At 39.9% G+C, this 13480-nt stretch overlaps 1 protein-coding gene across 1 annotated transcript; it reads right to left on the bottom strand.

Annotated features, from left to right (window-relative positions):
* Window positions 1-675: 675 nt before the first annotated feature.
* Window positions 676-4518, bottom strand: LOC104087778 (patatin-like protein 3). The gene is made up of 3 exons (XM_070178069.1): window positions 4257-4518; window positions 1653-2048; window positions 676-1049 (listed from the first exon to the last, which is right to left on the bottom strand). The coding sequence occupies exons 1-3, from the start codon at window positions 4516-4518 to the stop codon at window positions 676-678; spliced, it is 1032 nt and encodes a 343-aa protein (XP_070034170.1).
* Window positions 4519-13480: the final 8962 nt, after the last annotated feature.

Here is a 13480-nt window from a genome sequence, read left to right as displayed (position 1 = left end):
GTTTTAGCCACCCTTATCACACCGCATGACTTCTAGTAGTTACCCTACTAGCCACATGTATCAAGCCACCCTTATCTCACCACATGCGTTTCAACACCCGGACCTTATACCATCGCATGCATATCAATATCACAATATATCACAATTTGTACCTCAAGTACCCAAATATTTTAACTTGCCAAAATAAATCAACAACAATAATATTTTCCAGAATAAGGAGCCCGCGGCTCAATCACAATATGTACAAAATATTCGGGAATGAATAACTTAGCAAAAATAATATTTCATAATTTTTAACACGTTGCCTCAATATTGGATGTTTTTACAATGTCAAATACTTCATATTAATAATATTTAAATTCAAGAAATCCAACCATCAAATAATGCATAGAACAAAAGTGACAGAGTTTTAACTAAACAGGTAAAATAATTAGCAGGAAAAGGTCAAGCAATTAAAATATAAAAAATAGATCAATGATGATAAATATAACATGATAAAATAATTTAATTAATATGCAACAGTGATCTACACAATTTAAAGACATAATCTTCCACATTTAGCCTGTGTACACACTTATCAACTCGTGTACATGACTTTCAACATATCACAATTATCATATCAATACAAATTCCTAGGATAATTTTCCCCACAAAAGATTAGACAAGTCACTTAGCTCAAATATCGTTCAATCTATCGGTAAGAATGTCTTTCCCTCGATTTTCCGACTTCGAATGTCCAAATTGGATTATTTGGAGCCACACTCCGTCAATCATATCAAATATGTGTATTCTCCCTTGAGCATCCCTATTATCAAAATAGTGTACCGGAAAAAGGGTTGGTGTTGCGGAGGTACTGAGGCAGATATCTGATAATAGAACATTCTTAGAGACATTTGCTCTGGCATCATCAGTGGTGAAGATAATTGGTTGATGGCGCTTGATATCGAAAGCAGGGATGACAGTATGAGTCAATGTCTGCTTCATAGTAAGGTTTCCTAATATTGATTCAACCAATAATCTTAAGTAGGTTCCATCGTACTTTGGTTGTCCTATTTATCCGAAAAATCGAATAACGTTAAATTTAGGTATGGTTCTAAGAATACGCAAATTTCTTTGATACAAAAATGACAATACAAGTATTTTTGCTATAAAATGGAAATGATGAACAGGAACACTCAATGAGTTGAAAAAAACAAGCAAAATGAAATCTTAATGTCTATCGGAAAGACGGTAGGTCTATTGAAGTCTATGTCCCTTTTTATAATAGAAGGTCACTACTTTATCTATAAAAACATAATAAAATAATGCATATAGTGGAGGACCCATGATGGTTTGTCTTTTCCTTGATTACCGCCAAGATTCTCTCCCTTGGTGCGGTTGTAACGGCTTTTGTCTGCGAGCTTGGCACTGGCTCGAGCTCGGTGTTAGATCAAACCTCCGGTCTTGGTTCGAGCTCGATTCTGCTTTGGGGCATCGATATTCAGGGCCTGTGTCGGTCGGTGTTGCCTCGTAGTTCGATTCGGATACGGGCTCGATAATGATACCGAGTTTTGCCGTCGATCAGTTTTATAGCTCGAAGCTCGACGCCCCTACTTCGAAATTCGTTCGAGCTTGTCATGTGGATACCCTTCTATCGAGACGTCATCGTCGACCAGTCTTCATGACCGAGAATCGATTTTGACCGTACACACCTCCAAACAAATTGAATATCCTATGCACGAAGCTGTTACGGCGGCTTGCGGGAAAGATGTGAGGGTAGTGTTCCATAGAGAAACTGAAAATATCTTTAGCTGCATATAAAGGGCGATTATCTCTGTTTGGAGCTGTGAGGATATTAGTAATTAATCCACCTGTTAATGTTCCTGCTACTACATCAAAATAGTCTATAATCCTTGCATTTGGTCCATCAACCTCCTGAAGCTTGGATTCAAGAAAGGCAAGAATGGTTCCTGGAATAATGCCTCTGATTCCACCTCCGTCAATGCTCAAAACTGTTACAAAATTCTTTCCTTTGGTAGCAGCACAAACAAATATTGGAGGTTGTAGAACTTAAATGGTCACTAACAGAGTTAGTGAAACTAAGAATAATAACCTTCCCATAATGTACTATCAAAGTTCTATAGTGGAGTGGAAGTTTAGGATAGATATGTTTCTTATAATTGAAAGATATAACCAAAGTTAGAAAAAGGAAAGCAAATTAATGGCATGTTCTTTAGCTGTGCTCTAGTCGGATTATACTGGGTTATTGTTGTTCTGGGAGTTGTAAATGAAACTTGTCTCTTGTTTGGACTTTTGAGTGGCAATATGAACTTTATTAGGACCTTCACATATGATTTTATCCTCTTTTGTCGTACGTCTTGATTTTAAATATCTTTCATACCCGTGATTTGCTCCTTCATTGGCTTCACGTGACGAAGTTTTTTAAAATTTCGAAAATGGTTAACTTCAACCTCAAACAGTTTCGACAGTTCAATTCCATTATACTATCTTTAATTCCTTTGTTCAAGAAAGATGGATATATGGATGGTTGTTCCAAGTGCATAGAGTAAACTCGGCCTCAAATATGATAAGATTGTGTGTAGGATCTCATATTTTGGCCAAGTTTATTACCTTAGGTGGCTCAAAAATAGGAGAGAAAGAAGTTGAACCTCAAATTTTGCACACAAGTCATAATTGATATTACGGACCTACTTTAATTTACGGAATCGGAATCCGACCTCGATATCAAAAATTCACTCCCGGTCAAACTTCTCAAAAATCATCATTTTTTCAACATTCGCCAATTAGAGCTAAAATGACCTATGAACTTCCAATTCAACATTTGAATACGCTCCTAAGATCAAAATCGCCCTACCGAGCTGTAGGAACCGTCAAAACTCAATTCCGAAGTCGTCTTCACATAGTTCGAACTACGGTCAATTCCTATGACTCAAACCTCCATTTTAGGGACTATGTGTCACATTTCACTCCGAAATCAAAACAAATCCACCCGGGAAGTCACAAAACCCAAAAATGAATTAGAGGGAATAGCAAATAGGGGTTCAGGCTAATTTCCTCAAAATGACCGGTCGGGTCATTACAGCATGGACTTTCATCACCTCGTGCGTACGTAGCCCCCACACCTAGCAACAATTATTAATTAAAATCACTTATGGGATAAATTCCCTCTTACAAGATAGACAAGAGACTTACCTTTTCTCAAAGTCCACTTCCCGATCATAATGTTGCGTTAAAGTCTCAATTTGATGCCAAAAACTCTGAAACTATCCAAATGTTATACAAAATAATTAATACATGATCAATAATTCGAGCAAGGCATCGCATCTGCGATGCTCGCACCTGCGACTGCCCAAGCGTAAGCGTTATTGCATGAGAAGCTGGAAGCTTCAGTTGTTGCTCCAAATTCCAAAAATGATTCGAGCCATATCCGATTAACAACTGAGGCCCTCGGGGGGCCGCCCGAACATACCAACAAGTTTAAAATCATAAAGTGGACTCTCTCGAACCCTCGGAACATGTAAAACAACATCAAAACTAAGAATCATACCTCAAACCAAATTTATTCAACTTAGAATTTTCAAATTCATCAAACTTACTCTGAACGCGCCGAAATAACCTTAAACTACTCAAAATGACACCAAATTTTATGTGCAAGTCTTAAATCACCCTACGGAGCTATTCCCAGGCTCGGAATTTCAAACGGACCTCGATTACTCCAAAACCTACTCCAAACCAAATTTAAAGAACTTTAAAACCTTCAAATAGCTAGTTTTAACTATTAAGCGCTGAAATGCTCCTGGGTTGTCCAAAACCCGATTCGAACATACAGCCAAGTCCAAAATCATTATACAAACCTATTGGAATCATCAAATCCCGATTATGGAGTCGTTATCTAAAAATATTGACCGAAGTCAAACTTGGTCTTTTAAAGCCAAACTAAGGAACTAAGTGTTCTGATTTCAACCCGAACACTTTTAAATCCTAAACCAACCATCCCCGCAAGTCATAAATTAGCAAAAGCACATAATGGGAGTCTTATTTAGGGTAACGAGGTTCTAAAAGTCAAAACAACCGGTTGGGTCATTACATTCTCCGCCTTTTAAACAAACGTTCGTCCTTGAAGGGGTTTAGAATTATACCTGTAGTGTTGAATAAGTGTGGATATTTGTTCTGCATGTCTTCCTCGGCCTCCCAAGTCGCTTCCTCAATTGGTTGGCCCCTCCACTGGACTTTTACTGCATAAATCTTCTTGAAACTCAACTGGAAAACCTGTCTATCAACAATGGCAATTGGTTCTTCTTCATAACCCAAGCTCTTATCTAGCTGAACTGTGCTGAAGTCTAAGACATGTGACAAATCGGCATGATATTTCCGGAGCATAGATACATGGAAAACCGGATGAAATCCTGATTGACTAGGAGGCAAAGCAAGCTCGTAAGAAACCTTCCAAACTTGTCTCAACACCTCAAATGAGCCTATAAACCTTAGGTTCAACTTGCCCTTCTTCCCAAATCTCATGATTCCTTTCATCGGCGAAACCTTCAAGAGAACTTTCTCACCCACCATAAATGATAAATCACATGTTTTCTGATCCGCATAACTCTTCTATTTGGACTGTGTTGTACGAAGTCGCTCCTAAAATAACTTTACCTTTTCCATGGCATCCTTCACCAAATCAGTACCATATAACTTAACCTCACCGGGCTCAAACCATCCCGTGGGCGAATGACATCGCCGACCATATAAATCCTCAAATAGAGCCATTTCGATGTTGGATTGGTAACTGTTGTTATAAGCAAACTCGGGGAAAGGCAAGAAACAATCCCACTGAACTCCAAAGTCAATCACACATGCCCTGAGCATATCCTCCAGAATATGAACTGTCTGTTTAGACTGCCCGTCGGTCTGCGGATGAAAGGTTGTGCTGAGCTCTACACGGGTCCCCAATTCACCTTATATTGCTCTCGAGAAATGTGAAGTAAACTAAGGGCCTCTATCTGATATGATAGAAATTGGAACACCGTGCAACCAAACTATCACCTGGATATAAATCTGGGCCAACCTATCAGAAGTATACGTAGTCACAACTGGAATGAAGTGTTCCGACTTAGTCAACCTGTCGACAATGACCCAAACTGCATCAAACTTCCGCAAGGTTCGCGGCAACCCAACTAGAAAGTCCATAGTAATGCGTTCCCATTTCCACTCTCGTATAGTCATTTGCTGAAGTAGGCCACCTAGCCTCTAGTGCTCATATTTAACCTGCTGGCAATTTAGGCACCTTGCTACATACTCAACTATGTCCTTTTTCATTCACTGCCACCAATAATGCTGCCTCATGTTATGATACATCTTCGTAGCACCTGGATGAATAGAATACCGAGAACTGTGTGCCTCCTCTAGGATCTTCTCCCTTAGTCCATCCACATTAAGAACACATAGACGATCTTGGAGTCGCAGGACACCATCTTCGCCGATAGTAACCTCCTTGGCACCACCTCGTAGTACCGTTTCTCAAAGAACCAACAAGTGTGGGTCATCAAACTAGCGAGCCTTGATCTGCTCAAATAGTGAAGACTGGGCTACAACATATGCAAGAACTCGACTGGGCTCCGAAATATCTAATCTCACAAGTTTGTTATCCAAGGACTGAATATCCAAAGCTAATGGCCTCTCCTCTGCTGAAATAAAAGATAAACTACCCATACTCTCCGCCTTTCTACTTAAGGCATCTGCAACTACATTTGCTTTTCCGGATGATACATGACAGTAATATCATAATCTTTTAATAACTCAAGTTATCTACACTGCCTCAAATTTAGGTCCCTCTACTTGAACAAATGTTGGAAACTACGATGATCAGTGTAAATCACACAAGACACCCCATAAATATAATGCCTCCAAATCTTAAGAGCGTGAATAATTGCAGCTAACTTCCAATCATGTATCGGGTAATTTTTCTTGTCACGACCCAAAATTCTAACTTGTCGTGATGGCGCTTATCTCAATACTAGGCAAGCCGACAACCTCAATAAACCACCATATATTTGAAGTTTGAAACCATACTATTTTAATTCAGCGAAAGAAAACTCACAAATACAGATATAAACACTCCCAAAACCCGGTGTCACTGAGTACATGAGCATCTAATATGAATACAAAGTCTGAAAGTATAGAACAGTACAATAACAAAAAGAAAGAGAGTCAAGGTCAGCGGACTCCAAGCAGCTACCTTGATAGTCTCCAACTAGTAACACACTGAGGTCTAACAGTCACCGTGTTCTAAAGCACCTAGATTTTCACACGAGGTGCAGAGTGTAGTATGAGTACAACCAACTCAATAAGTAATAAGACTAACCTCTGGGCTGAAAGTAGTGACGAGCTCTGTAGGTACAGTCCAATATATAAATAATGATACAGAAATGTAGGCATGCTTTCAAGTTTAATAGTTAATCTAATACAGGAAAAATATATCCATAGTGCATGATATGAGAAATATGACATCTCAGTGGAAAACCTCGTCTACTCACGATCACAAATCATTCGGTCTCTCTCTCTCTCAGTACTGTTTATGGCCAATCCAGTCTAGGGATATTACATCCCGTATATATATACACATCGACTGATAACCAGTCACTCAGTACCGTATAAGGAGAATCCATCCCTAGGGCAATTATTCCCAAATGTAAATGATATGGACAAAATCCATGTCACGGAAAAATTCATCACAATAGAAAAAAGTAAGGCAAGTCCATGCCCTAGGAGGTCCATCCCGAATATATAATCATCTATGCTCATTGGGGTGTGTACAGACTCCGGAGGGGCTCTTTTAGCCCAAGCGTGATATAAAGTCGATATGGCCTACTACAGGCGGGCAATCCCGATCCATATAATAATAAAGCCTATAATGCCTGCTACAGGCGGTCACCCCTGATCCATATGATAGTAAAGCCAATAAGGCATGCTGCATGAGGGAAGCCCCGTTCCATATAAAAGTCATATATATAAAGCCAATATGGCCTACTGCGGCGCGCAGCCCGATCCCATAATTATCCTCACAATCAAGCTCTCGGCCTCACTCAGTCATTAATCTCTCCAGTCTCTCGGGCTCACAACGTCATGAAACTGGCCCAAAATAATGATATGATATATCAATAAATAACAACAGAGACTGAGATATGATATGCAATGGACGAATATGACTGAGTACGAAATTACAATTTAAACAAATAATTCAACATTAACACGACCCCATGGGTCCCAAATATTTGGTACGTAGCCCAAACATGATCTTTAATAAGAGCCTCGACTCAATTTCTATAACACGTGGAACATGTTTAAATAATAACATGATTCTTTAATTTTATAACTTCATAGGATTTATTCAAGTCATAATTTCTATGGTGCACATCCACACGCTCGTTAACTATCGTGTGTGTCACCTCCAAACTATTTATATAACACCAATGCGGGGATTCATACCCTCAGAACTAAGTTTAGAAGTGTTACTTACCTCAATCAGAGCAATTCTTTATTCCAATAAGCCTTTTCCTCACGATTCAGCCTCCGAACGCCTCGAATCTTAGTCAAAATAATTTGATTCAATCAACATGAGGTATAGGAATCAATTCCATATGAAAATGATAAATTTCACAATTAAATCCGAAATTAACTAAAAATGCGGTCCACGTCTCAGAACCCGACAAAATTTAAAAAACAAATATGAACGCCCATTCAACCACGAGTCCAACTATTTAAAAATTACTAAATTCTGACTATGATTCGGCCTTCAAACCCACAAATTAAGTTTTTGGAAAATTTCTATTCTAATCCCCCAAATCATGAAATAAGTACTTGAAATAATATTAGATTCATGAATAACAGACAAAATCAAGTTAAGATCACTTATCCCAGTCCAATTTGTGAAGCTTGCCACAGAAAATTGCCCAAACCGAGCTCCCCAACTATCTTTATGTCAAAAATGGCCAAAAATGCCGTTTATAGAGCCTATGGGTTTTCGAGCGCCATAGGTAGCGTAGGGCGCTTCCTATGGCGCAGTTTCCAGTATCCCGAAAATTCCCAGCACCAGGTATTAGCGCCTCATGCTACCCTGGGCAATAGCGGCGACGGAAAATCATTCCCGACACGGAAATGGGAATAACCTCTCATACAATGTCCGAATTCGATGATTGTTTTTGCTATGGCTCCGTAATTTCAATAGGGATCTAATGCTTTAATCAAAACTGAATTTGGAGCTCATTTTCTTAATGTGATACCACGTATTCTTGAAGAATCGATGTTGAAACATTCTAGGTTCGATGTCGAAACATCGCAAATCAAGTCTGATTGACCTCAAATTTTGCACACAAGTCATAAATGACGTAATGGACATATTTCAAATTTCCAGAATCAGATTCCGACCCTGATATCAAAGTCTAACTCCGGTCAACCCTTTTTATTTAAGCTTTTAACATGAAATTCATTCTTCCAAACTAATCCCGAAACACCTGAAAAATCAAAACCAACGATTCACACACGTCATAATACATCATATGAAGCTATTCAAGACTTTAAATAGTAGAAAGGGGAGTAATTACTCAAAATGACAAGTCGGGTCATTACATTCTCCCCCACTTAAACATACGTTCATCCTCGAACATGCCAAGAGTTGTTTTTCAAGCCATCAAATCACTATTCTATCTTACCACTCACATACCCGGGGGCGATCCCATGTCACCCTATATTATATAGGCTTGATGACACCACCTAACTGAACAACATCCAAAAAAAAAATTCAAGTCCCGAATCTCACATCCACATACTGTATGAGTCTTAATAAGTTGTATTAGGCCTTAACCATAGCTCCAGATATAATCACATTAAATACCAAACAACTCACATACTCGCAATAATTCATGATCACAGTAACTACTCAAAACCAACATGGTACTAGTATTAAACCTCATATCAAATAAAACCTCATTCTCAAAACCTTCGCACACTGCTGATAATAAAAGAAACTCGTGGAATCTCATAACCACTTATTAGATCAACTAGTCATGGAGCTCTCTTGCCCCAACCAGAACCATAATCACTTTCTAAGATGACTTTCGATATCATCCTCCCAAATATACCATTATCAAATCTGATAGAACACATTCTAGGTCTGATGACCTTTTATTATCAAACACAACTATTTCACATACACGCCACACTAATATATCTCAAGCCAAAAACTGTGCAAATGTGCACCCAAAAATGGAAAATTTCTCAAAGAAGGGAACTGTTTCGCAAGTTTAGCTAGCACCACCACAACCTAATATTTACAACCAACTCCTCAATTTCATGAAGAGTATAACCGTAGGTGCATGTACACAATTCCTCAAATACGCTGCTCATGTAATTTTTATCGTAGAGGAAGGAAAGAAATGAAATTCGATAAATTATCAAAGAAATAAAATTCTCACACACTACACGGACAACTCACGTGCGACACGGACAACTCACATGTCAATGATACCAATATGTAGATCCGCACGGATAACTCACGTGCCAATAATATAAATCGCCTGGCATGGTCACAGACCTCCAGTCCCAGCATATCATACAGGAGCAATCAATTAAGTACACATGTATATGATACATGAAATAAGATTCACATAATCCTGGACTGGTATAATTAACACACCATCGAGTAGGCATGTGCAAAGTCTGCTATCACAACTCAAATCGCCACGTTAACACATAAATAGTAATTACCAAGTTTACTCAGGGAATTAGCCTCTTTGTAACATCAAGTATAGCCCATATAGTTCTCCACAAAGGTACGAATACGAGAAACGTTATAACTTTATGCTTAGCAGTCAACTCTAGGCATATCATAGCCTAAGCATTCTTCTGAGTTTGAATACTTGCCCTGATTCTCGTACATGGCTCAAACCACACATATGTATGCACTCGTAGCAAGCAACTATTACAAATAATTAGCGCACTTAGTGCCTCCACTGAGTTTATATGAACGCCCATTCAACCACGAGTCCAATCATTCAAAATTTACTAAATTCCGACTCTTATTCGGCCTTCAAAGCCACAAATCAATTTTTTGGAAAATTTCTATTCTAATCCCCCAAATCATGAAATAAGTGCTTGAAATAATGTAAGATTCATGAATAATGGACTAAATCAAGTTAAGATCACTTACCCTAGTCCAATTTGTGAAGTTTGCCTCTGAAAATTGCCCAAACCGAGCTCCCCATCTATGTTTATGTTAGAAATGGCCAAAAACCCGTTTATAAAGCCTCTGCTATTTTTGAGCGCCACATGTAGAGTGGGGAGCTGCCTATGGCACAGTTTCCAATATTCCAAAAATTCACAGTGCCAGGGCTAGCGTCCCACGCTACCCTGGGTGCTTGCGGCGACGGAAAATTGTTTCCGACACGAAAATGGGTATAACTCTCTCATACGATGTCTGAATTCGACGATTCTATTTTCTATGGCTCCATAATTTCAATACGGATATAATGCTTTAATCAAAACTGAATTTGGAGCTCATTCTTTTAATGTGATACCACATATTCTTGAAGAATCGATGTCGAAACATTCTAGGTTCGATGTCGAAACATAGCAAATCAAGTCTGATTGACCTCAAATTTTGCACACAAGTCATAAATGACATAAAAGACCTATTCCAAATTTCCAGAATCAGATTTTGATCCCGATATCAAAATGTCAAACTCCGGTTACCCCTTTTCATTTAAGCTTCCAACATGAAATTCATTCTTCCGAACTAATCCTGAAACACCTAAACAATCAAAACCGACGATTCATACACGTCATAATAAATCATATGAAACTATTCAAGACTTCAAGTAGTAGAAAGGAGAGTAATTACTCAAAACGACAAGTCGTTTCGTTACACTTCTCATGAGGCTTCAGCTGATGTGAGGCATATGCAATAACTCTCCCCTCCTGCATCAATACACAACCCAAGCCAACGCGTGAAGTGTCTTAATACACTATATACATCCCTGAACCGGAAGGCAACACTAACACTAGTATTGTAGTCAATGTTGTCTTGAGCTTCTAAATGCTCACCTCACAATCATCGGACCATCGAAACGGAGCACCCTTCTGGGTTAATTTGGTCAAAGGTGTTGCAATAGATGAGCAACCCTCCATGAACCGACGATAATAGCATGCTAACCCTAGGAAACTCCTGATCTCAGTCACCGAAGTGGGACGATGACAATTTTAAACTGCCTCGATCTTTTCGGGATCAACTTTAATATCCTCGCCCGATACAATATTCCGCAAAAATGCTACAGAATTTAGCAAAAGCTCACATTTGGAGAACTTAGCATATAATTTTTGTTTCTGCAAGGTCTGAAGCACCACTCTCATATATTTCTCATGCTCCTCCTTACTGTGTCAGTAGATCAAATTGTCATCAATGAAGACAAAGACAAACGAATCAATATATGGACTGAATACCATGTTCATCAAATCCATAAATGTAGCTGGGGCGTTAGTCAAACCGAAGGACATCACTAGAAACTCATAATGACCATATCTAGTCCAGAAAGTGGTCTTCGGAACATCCGAATCCCGAATCTTTAACTGATGGTACCCCGACCTCAAGTTGATCTTAAGAACACCCTAGCACCCTGCAACTGGACAAATAGACCATCAATATGCGGTAAAGGGAACTTGTTCTTAATAGTGACTTTGTTCAATTGGCGATAATCAATACATATTCGCATTGTTCCATCCTTCTTATTCACAAATAGTACTAGTGCACCCCAAAGCGATACACTCGGTCTGACGAACCCTTTGGCTAACAACTCCTCAAGCTATTCTTTCAACTTCTTCAATTCTTTCGGAGTCACACGATACGGTGGGATAGATATAGGCTGGGTATCTGGAGCCAAGTCAATACAGAAATCAATATCACAATCGGGTGGCATGCCTGGAAGATCTAAAGGAAATACATCAGAGAACTCCTGGACTACATGCACTAAATCAATAGTCAGAGTCTCTGTAGTACTGTCCCGAACATAGGTTAGATAAGCCAAACAACCATTCTCAACCATGTGTCGAGCCTTCAGAAAGGAAATAAACTAATTAGATGTCTGATAGACGAAACCTTCCATTCCAATCTAGGCAATGCTGGAATCGCCAAGGTAACAGTCTTTGATTGGCAATCTAGGATGGAATGATATGGAGATAACCAGTCCATGCCTAGGATGATTTCAAAGTCGGTCATCTCAAGCATCAGAAGATCTGCTCTAGTTTCATAACCACAGAATGTAATAATGCAGGACCGGTAGATCTGATCCATAACAATAGAATCACCCACGGGAGTAGACACATAAATAGGAGTACCCAAGCACTCACGAGAGAAACCTAGGAAATGAGCAAATAGAGATGACACATAGAAATATGTACCTGTTGGATCAAATAATACAGAGGCATCTTTGCCTCAAACCGAAATAATACTTGTGATCACGGCATCTGAGGCCTCTACATCTGGTTTGGACGAAAAAGCATAGAACTGAGCTGGAGCACCAACCACTGAGCTGGAGCGCCAACTGGCTGGCCTCCACCTCTAGGACGGCCCCTACCCACCTGCCCTCCACCTCTGGGCGGTCGGACGGCTGGTGGAGCAACTGGTGCGGTAATCATAGGTTGTTGTCCCTGCTAGACTGGTCTATCCCAAAGCCTGGGGCAGAATCTCTACATATGGCTGAAATCTCTGCATTCGAAACAACCTCTCGATGCAATGGGATGCTGACCTGAAGTCTAGCCCCGATGACCTGAATACCCACTAGAAGAACCCTAAATGGCCGGTGGGTGGTAAGAACTCTCTAGCATAGCACTGAAATAAGGTTGCACTGGAGCACCCCCTAGGAGGCGGTGGTGCTGGATATGGGGGCATGTTGGACTGCCCTCTTACGAACTGACCTCTACCCCTAGACGGAGCACATATGAACTCTCCAGAATATCTAAACCGCTTATCTCTCATAACCTTCTCATAGCTACACTGACGCACACCCTCAATCCTTCGGGCTATCTCCACAACCAACTCATAAGAAGTCCCCATCTCGACCTCTTGGGCCATAGTGGCCGAAATGCCAGTATGAAAAACCGCAACAAACCTCCGTACTCTCTCTGCATCAGTATGGAGTATCATAAGTGCATAGCGAGACAACTCAGAGAACCTTACCTCATAATCGGTCACTGACATTTGACCCTGCTGGAGTTGCTCAAACTGAAACTGCAACTCTTCCCTCTGGGAGGGTGGAATATACGTATCCAGGAAAATACAGGTGAACTTGTCTCAAGTCATGGGAGGAGAATCTGCTGCTCTACCAAGAAGATAGGACGTCTACCCCATGAAACTCCAATATCCTCATATTGTGCAATATGTCCCTGCACCGATCAATGAAGTCATGGGGATCCTCATGTCGCTCACCCCCAAATA

The sequence above is a fragment of the Nicotiana tomentosiformis genome, chromosome 6, assembly GCF_000390325.3.
Source record: "Nicotiana tomentosiformis chromosome 6, ASM39032v3, whole genome shotgun sequence".
Classification (NCBI taxonomy): domain Eukaryota; kingdom Viridiplantae; phylum Streptophyta; class Magnoliopsida; order Solanales; family Solanaceae; genus Nicotiana; species Nicotiana tomentosiformis.
This window is presented reverse-complemented; position numbering and strand designations above follow the sequence as displayed.

Excerpts from the sequence above, each read along its gene's own strand:
- LOC104087778 (XM_070178069.1), bottom strand. The coding sequence starts at position 4,518 with ATGAGATTTGGGAAGAAGGGCAAGTTGAACCTAAGGTTTATAGGCTCA. Across the intron at positions 2,049-4,256 it reads TAGACAGGTTTTCCAGTTGA|TTCTACAACCTCCAATATTT; the intron begins GTTTCAAGAAGA and ends TGACCATTTAAG. Across the intron at positions 1,050-1,652 it reads ATTCTCGGTCATGAAGACTG|GACAACCAAAGTACGATGGA; the intron begins GTCGACGATGAC and ends TCGGATAAATAG.